This window comes from Myotis davidii, unplaced genomic scaffold (assembly GCF_000327345.1).
Source record: "Myotis davidii unplaced genomic scaffold, ASM32734v1 scaffold970, whole genome shotgun sequence".
Classification (NCBI taxonomy): Eukaryota; Metazoa; Chordata; class Mammalia; order Chiroptera; family Vespertilionidae; genus Myotis; species Myotis davidii.
In genome coordinates this window covers 333622-343847 of record NW_006282204.1, presented here as the reverse complement: position 1 = coordinate 343847, position 10226 = coordinate 333622, and the positions used below count along the sequence as shown (strand labels likewise).

The following is a 10226-nucleotide window of genomic DNA, read 5'->3' as shown; positions in this document are numbered from 1 at the left end:
CTCTGCCTTTGCAGCCGCGGCCTCCCGCGCCCCACCATGCGGGTCTCCCAAGGACTGGGCACCTCCTTGGCTCGCAACCAATGGCCGCATGTGCCAGAGCATGAGTTACTACTCTGCCATTTTATCATTTTTTAAAAATATATTTTATTGATTTTTTTGCAGAGAGGAAGGGAGAGAGATAGTTAGAAACATTGATGGGAGAGAAACATCGATCAGCTGCCTCCTGCACACTCCCTACTGGGGATGTGCCCACAACCCAGGGACATGCCCTTGACCGGAATCGAACCTGGGACCTTTCAGTCCGCAGGCCGACGCTCTATCCACTGAGCCAAACCCATTAGGGCCGTTTCATCATTTTTAATTTGAGTGTGAATGTTCAGCAGATGAAGTGACTCGGCTGAGCCCAGCCCCCATCGACCTGCTGTCTTACACCAAGCTCTGCTCACACTCAGGCTGCTGGTGTGGCCCCGGGCATTTCTCAGCAAACCCAGGGCCGCCAGTTCCTGCAGGGAGGGAGCCCGAAGCTGGCTGGGCTCAAGGCCCAGGGCGCTGCCCGCTGCTCCTGCTGGCCAGGAGCCCTGTGCCTCCACTGTGTCCAGCCGCTGCTCCTCGTGCCCCGCTGCAGGCGCTGGCACCTTCCTCTGTGAAGGGGCGGCCACCCGGAATTTGGTTTTAGGACGGATGCCTCCTCGGCTCAGGGGCCGCAGCCACAATCCCTGTTGAGGCTGATGGCCCGGAGCTCTGTCTGGCCCACACGCTGAGCCCTCCGCCCGCCCCACGCAGGCTGGAACATCCCTTACGAGTTCAACGAGTCGGACCTGAGGATCAGCGTGCGACAGGTCCAGATGTTCCTGAACGACTACAAGGACGTGCCTTTCGATGCTCTGACCTACCTGACAGGTATTTCTGCGCGCAGGGGGCTCCGCCGCCATCCCCAGCCGGACTAGCTCAGGCTTCCCCTCCGCAGACGGAGCCACACCAACGCTGTCACCAGGCCAGATATTGTCTTAAAAAAGAAAGAAATTAAGATATTAATTCCTACCCTCAAATGGTCCACAGGGAGAAAAATATTTTTTAATGACAATACGGTGATAAGTTCAACGAGAGAAACACGTGTAAAGTAGGAAGGCAGCCCAGTGAGTAGCCTCAGGCTGGGGCAGGAGATGATCATGGGAAACCTCCTGAAGGCACAAAGATGGGTTTTGAGGGATGACTAGGAGTTTTATAAGTGGAAGAAGAAGGGGTAGAGCCATGGGATGGGGATGCGGAGAGAGGTTCCCCGCAGAGGGACCTGAGGTGGAAACCTGCAGTTGTGGGAAAGCAATCCAGTCAGCATGGCCGATCCAGCAGCCTGGTCAGTCGCCTGCTGTCTGTGATGGAGGATGGAGGTGTAGGAGACTTGGCTTTATCCTCAAGGGTAAAACAGGATGTGCTCAGTGAATGGAACGCGGTGGCCAGGGGTCACAGTGCAGCTCCGTGAGAGACGGGGCACCCTGCAGACCACACTCCAGTCTCTTCATCCCAGAGCTAAGGGCTGTGTGGCTCCTCTCCCCGGGCCTGGGGCAGGGACTCTGTAGACACTGTCAGTGTGCTAATGCCCAAGCCTGCAGAGCAGTCTTTTCTAGTCCTCACTGGAGGAGGTGTTTTTATTGACTTTTAGAGGGAGATGGGGGCAGGCAGAGGGAGAGGGGAAAGGAGAGGGAGAGGGGATGGGGAGAGGAAGGGAGAGGAAGAGAGAGGGAGAGGGAGAAGGGGAGGGAGGAGGGAGAGGAAAAAGGAGAAGGGGAGGGGAGAGGAGAGAGAGACAGAGGGAGAGGGGGGAAAGGGAGAGAGGGAGGGACAGGGGAAGGGGAGGGAGAGGGGGAAAGAGCGACACACGTAACTGGCTGTCTCCCTTGTGCACCCCCGCCAGGGGTTAGTGCTCTCATGAGAAATGGAACCCACGCCGTTTTGGTGTACGGACAACGCCCCAACCAACTGAGCCACCAGCCTGGGCTGTAGAGTTTTTGTAAGAATTTATTTGAGCCAAACAGAGGGCACGCCTGGGAGCAAAACCTGGACAGACTGAGAAAATGCTCCCAGCATCATGGTTTGGGACTGTGATTGTGCTCATGGAATTTGGAGGCTGCGTGGAGGGGGAGGGAGCAAGGCGGTCAGTGACAGGACAGTCAGGCTCCGCTGTCCTGAGAGGGTGCACTTGAGTAGGCATTTCCAAGGCGTTGCCCTGGGCGGGGCCTGCTTAGGACAAAGGTCAGCAGTCAGGGGCCTGGGAGTGACACCCACCATGGCCTGCCCAGCTGGGATTTGTGAGCCCATCTCCTGTGTTGTGGCTTTCCACGGAGCCCCTCTGCCCACAGCAGAGCAGTGCACTGGGTCTCCTGGCAATCTGTGCACCGTCAGTGACCCATTTCACAGCTGATTAGACTGAGGCTTGAGAGCAGAGGGGATTTTGACCCCCGGGGGCCTGTGGCAATGTCTGCAGACACTGGGTTGTCACAGCTCAGTGGGAGTGCACCAGGGGGGGCCAGGCTGTGCTAGACATCCCAGGACGCACAGGGCGGCCCCCAGAGCAGGACTCCCCAGCCCACATGCTAATGGTGCCGAGGCCGAGAAGTCCTGCTCTCCGTGATAAAGTTCAGTTGCAGAAGGTCACACAGACCTTCACTCAGCACAGTGTCCGACACAAAACCCAAGGGACGCACGGCGTCAGGCCCGTGGAAGCTGGTTTGTGGGAGGGTCTTCTCCAGAAGCACGGGCGCCTCTGCAGACGGCAGGACCAGGACGGACTGAGAGCCCAGCTGCCCTGCGGCTCAGTCAGCACTGCCACTCCCCCCGCCCACAGGCCTGTAGACTAGTTAGGCTGACATAACACACAGTCCCCACATCTCAAGGGTGTCTGGCATCAATGGCCCGTTTCTCGCCCCATCTACATGTCCAGCGTGAACTGGAAAAGTGACTGCTCGCTGTAATTATGTCAGGGCACAGTTGGCAAAGGCTCCACCAACTTACTTAAACAATATGTTTGTACTGGTTTTAGAGAGAGGGGTTAGGGAGAGAGAGAGAAACATCAGTGAGAGAGAAACAACTGCCTCCTGAGCCAAACAGACCAGCCGCCTCCTGCACGCCCCCTACTGGAGATTGAGCCCGAAACACTGGCATGTGCCCTAACTGGGAATCGAACCAGTGACTACTTGGTGCATGGATCGGTACTGAGCCACCCGGGCCGGGCTCCACCAACTTTTGATGCCACCATCTCAACATACAATTGTGTGGTCAGTGCCACAGGCTAGCGCTAAAGAGCTGGTCCCAGGAATTAAATGCATAGGAACGGCGCCTGCCCCACCCGCCTGCACGGCCCAGGATAGTGTAACCTTCCCATGTGCCTGGAGGGAAGGACAGATGCGGATGATCCTGAGGCCTTGGGAGAGGCATGCAGTCATCTTCCAGAGCCCCAGCCCCGCCTGCCGCAGGAGCCGTGAGGCCTGAGGCGGGAGATGCGGCCCAACCTGGTCCCGGAGCCTGCACTCCTGCATCAGAGAGCGGAGCAGTGGCCGGAAGGAAGCCACTGTCCCTCATGCACGCAAGACTAGAGCCTCAGGACCAGCCCCTGAAAAAAGCTAGTTGCAGGGGGGTGGCCACAGGACTCCGCAGGTCTCTGCAGGAGACGCCCTTCACTTGGTGCCCTGGGGCAAACTGCGCTCCCTTTAGTACTGCAGCCAGGAGCTGTCACAAACCTCTTCACAGCATACCAGCCGCTAATGTCCAGTCTACACTGTGCTGAGACCTGAGACATCAACAGAGCAAGCTGCAGTGTCTCCAGGTGCATCGCCATGGGAGCGCCCCTTAGTCCCTCCTCCTCTCTCGACACGCACCAGGATCCTCCTCCAACTCTGGGCCAAGAAAAACTGAGGGCTCTGCTCCCAACTTGGGTCGTACTTCCTATTTCTTATCTGTAGACCTTCCTCTTTCTGGGATGGTTCAGATTGGAAATGAGCCGACCCTGCTGGAGAGTCCTGCGCGCGCGCGCGCACACACACACACACACACACACACACACACACACACGTCTCCTCCTCGCAGGCTAGTGTGTTGTCCACAACTTCCAAATGCCACATCCATGTGGTGCCACATCCCGTGGGTCTGGACCAGCTGGAAGCTGTGTCCGGGGTTGGCAAGGGGCCCTGGATGTTCTTGTAGAAATCTGAGCACAGACACCTGAGTCTCAGAGGATGATGTTATGACGGGGGTGAGGACGTCATCTCCCAAAGCAGCTGCAAAAGGATAGGCTCAGCCCCCGGGACTGTGTGTGACAGCTGTGACCACGTAAAGGACTCCTGTGCCGCGCTTGCTGCTCAGTGCTCCCAGCGCCATTCACCCAGCCTGTGCCATGGGCTCAGTGATGTCAGCGAGGAGGCTGCTCTTAAGTGACAGAGGCTGGAACCCAGATCAGCTGGAACGGGAACCCAGGACTGCCTCATGCCAAAGCTCTTGACTGGAACCACATTGCTATAATGTCTGCCACACGTATGTATGCCGGGAGCCAGTCCATCCTTGCTGTTTCAAGGGACCTGGCGTATATGGCATACTGTTCTTAATATGTTTGCTCACCTTCTTGGTGCTGTGTTTTAACCAAGGTCACCTCTCCGAGAAAGGTTGTTTCCCCAGGTAGGGATTTTCCCCTGAAGTTAGGGAGGGAATAAAACCTCTTAACCCCTTCCCCAGCAGAAATCCTGGTCAGAACCTGGCTACAGAACTTGGTTGGAGAACCTAGACAGAACCTGGCTTAAGAACCCGGCTACAGAACCTGGCGCCCGAGCCTGGCTGGAGAACCTAAACCGAACCTGGCTGGAGAACCTCGCGAGAGAATATGGCTACAGAACCTGGCTGGAGAACTTGGAGAACCTGGCTGGAGAACCTAGCAAGGGAACATGGCTACAGAACTTGGCTGGAGATTGTGGCTAGAGATCCTGGCAAGGCTGCTGATCAACTGAACGCTGTCTCCATGTCATTCCTTCTTCGCCGACTCCGTCCACACCTTTGCGGACCCCGGGACCTGCTGGGGTTGGACCCCAGCATATGTACACACAAACACACGCATGCACACACACACGTGGAAGGTGCCTAAATGCTGCTCGTTGGTGGTTGCAGCGCTAGGCTTTTGGTTTAGCTGTTTGCCATCTGCTAGTAACGTGGTGGCCTGGGTTCTTTTTAGAGCAGCCACAACAGCAAACAGGTTTGCTCTCATCCCAAGCTGAGCGCAGCTCCAGCAGCCCTGGTCTCCGCAGGCTCCTGGGCTCAAAGAATCCTCTGCTTTAGGCTAGTAACCGAGCTCAGGGCGCCCGTCCTGGGGCTCAGTCTCCCCCTCTGCGGTTGTCTCCAGGGGAGTGCAACTATGGAGGCAGAGTGACCGATGACAAAGACAGGCGTCTCCTGCTGTCCCTGCTGTCCACCTTCTACTGCAAGGACATCGAGCAGGACCACTACTACGTCGCCCCCGGAGACATTTACTACATCCCCCCCCACGGCTCCTACCAGGTGAGGCGTGGAGGGAGGCCAGCAAGGGCCCAGGGGCCGCCTTGAGCCTCCTGATTTGGGTCCCTAAGCTATTTCCAATATTCCAAGAGCCCAGGAGGGAGAGAGTGATTGATCATGAACACTGAGTCTTCGGTAGACCAGGTCTCTCAGATAGGAGGGTTTCCTGGGGGAAGAGGGGTGTTAAGGGGAAGCTTGGCGGCGAACAGCCTGGAAGTTGCTACTTGGAAAGAGAGGTTCAGCACGTGGTGAAAGGGAGGGGCCAAAACTGGACCGAAGGAGCGAGGGAAACCAGACGTCCGGAGGGAGGACGGAAAGGGGCATCTCTCACTGCGCCCCGCTGCGCCCCCAGGCATGTCCTTCGACGAGGGAGTGAGGCTCCGGGACCCCCACGGAGCCTGACAGAACAGGGCGGATCCAAGCCCCGTTCTGTCAGGCTCCAAAGCCCGGGCACAGGGACGAGCTTGGGGTGTGTCCCCGCACAGGTGTCTGCCCGGGCTGGTCTGACCCAGCCCTAGTGACCTGTGGGGCCCCAGGAACCCACATGTGTGTCACCTGGAGCTTTTCTTCCCAGTCCTACATCGAGTACCTCAGGAACCTTCCCATCACAGCCCACCCAGGGGTGTTCGGCCTCCATGAGAACGCTGACATCACCAAGGACAACCAGGAGACCAACCAGCTGTTTCAGGGGGTGCTGCTGACGCTCCCCAGACAGGCGGGCGCGAGCGGCAAGTCTCCTCAGGTAACCAGGCTTGAGTTCAATTTCCCAGGTGGGTTTCCATCTGGGGCACAGGACTGTGAGAGATGAGCAAGGAGGCAGAAACATGGAGGCCTGGTAGCCCTGGCAAGGGACACAGCCTGGCAGGTGGCACAGCCTGGCAGTGGGGTACAGCCTGGCAGTGGGGTACAACCTGGCAGGGGGCACAGCCTGGCAGTGGGCACAGCCTGGCAGTGGACACAGCCTGGCAGTGGGGTACAACCTGGCAGGGGGCACAGCCTGGCAGTGGGCACAGCCTGGCAGTGGACACAGCCTGGCAGTGGGGTACAACCTGGCAGACGGCACAGCCTAGCAGTGGGGTACAGCCTGGCAGTGGGGTACAGCCTGGCAGGGGGCACAGCCTGGCAGTGGGGTACAGCCTGGCAGGGATCACAGTGTGTCCAACGTCAGCTATGAAATTGTAGGAGTCATTGCTAGACCCCCATAGACCTATACTCCCTTTACATAATATTTAAAATCCAACTCTATGTGCCTGAAAAGCATTTATTTGAAAACCTCACCCCCGCCATGAATGGCACCCACTCCTTTTGGGAAAGTCCTGGCGGCCCGCAGACAGCACACGAAGCTATGCAGACGCCGCTTCTTTCCAGACACGCTGGAAAGGCTGTGCCACTGCTAGGCTGTGCCGCCGCTGCGTGCCCAGCAGCACCTGCGACTCACCTGGAGGGCGTGAGAGGAGGTGGTGACCCAAAGGAGGGCGACTGTCTCACATGGGCTCCAACTGGAAGCACCTGGGCCCATCCTGGGGGCCTCTTGTGGTCAGATCGCCATCCTCAATCTACAGACGGGCAACGCGAACCTGGGCCAGGGAGAGACCCAGCTGAGGCGCCCATAGACTCAGAGGCAGAGCCAGAGCCAGGCCACCAGCCCCTGGCGCTCGCCTCCCTCTCTCCCGCATGCCCCTCCCCTCGCCAGCCGAGCTCAATGGTGGATTCTGCGTGTTTGGTTCCTTGACTGGTTCATCCTGGGAGAAGTGGGAATCGCTGAGGGTCACAGCCTGGTTGCAGCATCTCCATTTCGGAGTGGGAATTCTGGGCACAGTGGGAAGGGGAGGAGTGTGCTCCCAGCCTTAGCCCTGCTCCTCCTCACTCCTGGCTCCTCGGGCCTCACCCTCCCTGGTTGGCAAGGCCCACTGCTCTGGCTGCTCTTGTTCCCGCTGAGGCCTGGCTGCTGCCTTCCCCGGAGTCTCTGTCACTGGCCCTACTCGAGGCCCGTTCCTATCAGGAGGGGGTCCTGGACGCCCCGGGGGAGAGCTGTGGGAGCCTCACCCAGGGCACGCGCAGCGGGGTTCTCAGGGTCAGGGCTGCCCAGGCTTCCCGCTCTCTGGCTCCCTCCAGGAATGAGAATAGGGCGCTCTTTGCTCAGCTCTTTACTTTCTGGGCCAAGGGTGATGTCTTCCCCAAAGTTGGTGTGGGGGTCCTTCCCCAGCCACCCCAACACCTTCCGCCTGGAGGAACATCACAGGAGGTCCAACAGATGTGTTTACAAAGAACAAGGTCGACGCTTCAGGTTTACCAGACAAGTCCCGGCCACAGGCCTGCTTCTTATTCCCTCTCCTCTGTCCTTGAAGGAAGTGATTGAGGAGCTCACCCAGGACATACTCTGCAAACTCCCCAAGGACTTTAACTTGGAAGTCGTCATGAAGCTGTACCCTGTGGTCTATGAGGAGTCCATGAACACCGTCCTGAGGCAGGAGCTCATCAGGTTCAACAGGTGGGCCGGGCGGGCTCATTTGGGTCCCAGGGGTGGCGCGGGACAGCGGGGGGGTCACATTGGCAGCAGTGGAGGTGGACACTTGTTAAGGGGCTGCAGAGGCAGTGGCTCGTCCCACCATAGTGAGGGCTGGAGAGAGGACCACACCAACAAGTACTGCCCAGGATTAACTCATTCCTCCATTCATTCCCCCTCTCTCATTCACTCATTCACTCACTCACTTATTCATTTGATATCTGCAAAGTCAGGTGTCAGGTTAAAACCAATACCAAGCACAAGTAGAAGCAATCATTGCAGCCACTTTCATTGCGCCCTTGGTGCCAGGTATGGCTCCGAGCACCACACATACGTTTGCAACCACCTCAGAGCAGTCGTTTGAAATATGCAGTTAGTAGTCCCTCTACCACCGTTTTATAGGTGGGAAAACTGAGACCCAGACGGGTTAAGTAACAGTGCAAGGTCACACAGCCACTCAGTGGAAGAGCTGAATTCGAACCCAGGCTGTCTGATTCCAGAGCCTGTGCACTTAGCCATTCAGGGTAAATGGAGCAAGGGGAGGGGAGACGTTCGTCCCACAGGCTCTCCCGAGAGGCAGGGAAGGGGTGGTGGACTGGCACGGGCTCTCTCCTCACTTCTCCGGGTGCTATCTAAGCACTGAGCTCCGGGATTATCTTGATTGATTTATAGTCAAAACTGAAAGGTTCCCAAAGACCGTCCAGGCCAGATGAGGAGACGCCCTGCTGCTGCCTCCAAGGTTTTAGTGCTGCAGACGCCAGGTGCTGCTGCCTCCGTTTGCCTCATTGGTCCTTGCTCAGCTTTCGCGCAGCTCTGACTGAAGGACGAGGGAACTGGAAGGATGTCATCTAAGAATTTCTTGGTTCCAGCAGCCTAAGGGTTCCTCTCTGGAGTCAATAAGCAGTTGGCTATTTGGGGAGCCCGGCGAAGTCTGGGGTGCGAGCCAGGCTGTGGCACGGCTGTGGTGAGTCAGGTAACTTGGCACCAGGGGCTGCAGTCCTCATACGTTCAAACGCCAGACCTGGTGGCTTCCGTCCCCTGTGAGGCCACGGGCTCATCCTTGGCGTGGCAGGGTTTTACAGCCTTTGCCACGCGCTGTGGTCAGAGAAGCCAACAAGGTAACAGTAGCCTTATTTTCCAATGATGGTCAGGACGGTCACACAGGACAATACTCGAGCCTCCCTCCTCACTGCCGTTGGGCCTTCACCCAGTGGCCCGAGAAGCCCCGAAGGACTCGGTGACAGTCCAGCTTCCAATTCAGAGAAGCCAGTGTGTCTTCTGGCAAATGTCCTCTCCGTGGCACTGGGACCTCGGAGCTGGCAGAGCCCCCACTTGCAGGAACAGAAGGAAGACCTTTGCAAGCAGGTGGCCAGGTGTCACGGCTCAGGCCTGTGGGACGGTGACCTGACTCCTCAGCTCAGCCAGTGCGCGGAATACCTGACCCTTCCGTTTCCTTAATGCAAACATCTCGTGGTTACCCCGCCACAATCCCTTTCTTGCACTGGGCCATTCTCGTGTCCATTTGGCTGGGATTTCATAACTCTTTAGAGATGACTGCTCTCTCTGGGGCAGGCTCTTTGGCACTAAGGTGCATTCCCTTGGACGTGGCGAGGCCCTTGTCACAAGGCCAGAGAGAGACAGGCGCAGGCAGCATCTCCCAGACTGCCCTTCAGTTGCCTTTTCTTAGGTGCGCTTCATAGTCTATTAAAAAGAACAGCTTGGGTCGAGATGGCAATTTAGATAAAAACCCTTAAAATTACATTACCTTTTGACCTAAAATTTTTACTTTTAGTGAGCAAATCATTATTTATTTGCACAGAAATTGATGTAGATGGATATTCCTAGCAATGTTGTTTGCAGGGACAACAATGTAGAAATAATAAGTTTCAGCAATTGGGGAATAGTTAAATAAAATGGAATACCTTACAGTCATTACAAAGGATAAATACCATGAATTGGGAAAAAGATCCCTATATGCTAAGAGAGAAAAACAGATTACAAAAAAGTAATCTAGTACAATTACTTTTTTTTTTATTGATTAAGATATTACATATGTGTCCCTGTCCCCACATCACCTCCACCCCCCACCCCCACCCCCCCGTTGTCCGTGTCCATTGGTTAGGCCTCTATGCCTGCATGTAAGTCCTTTGGTTGCTCTTTCCCCTTTACCCTCCCCTCCCCCACCCTC

General features: G+C 56.8%; 1 protein-coding gene across 1 annotated transcript in view; it reads left to right on the top strand.

The window, feature by feature from the left end:
• The window catches only part of DNAH3 (dynein, axonemal, heavy chain 3), a 181263-nt gene that overhangs the window by 166201 nt on the left and 4836 nt on the right, over window positions 1–10226 (top strand). The window contains exons 55-58 of the mRNA XM_006752778.2: window positions 784–900; window positions 5381–5535; window positions 6107–6274; window positions 7881–8023. Coding sequence (XP_006752841.1) covers window positions 784–900; window positions 5381–5535; window positions 6107–6274; window positions 7881–8023 — 583 coding nt within the window. The remainder of the gene's footprint in view (window positions 1–783; window positions 901–5380; window positions 5536–6106; window positions 6275–7880; window positions 8024–10226) is intronic.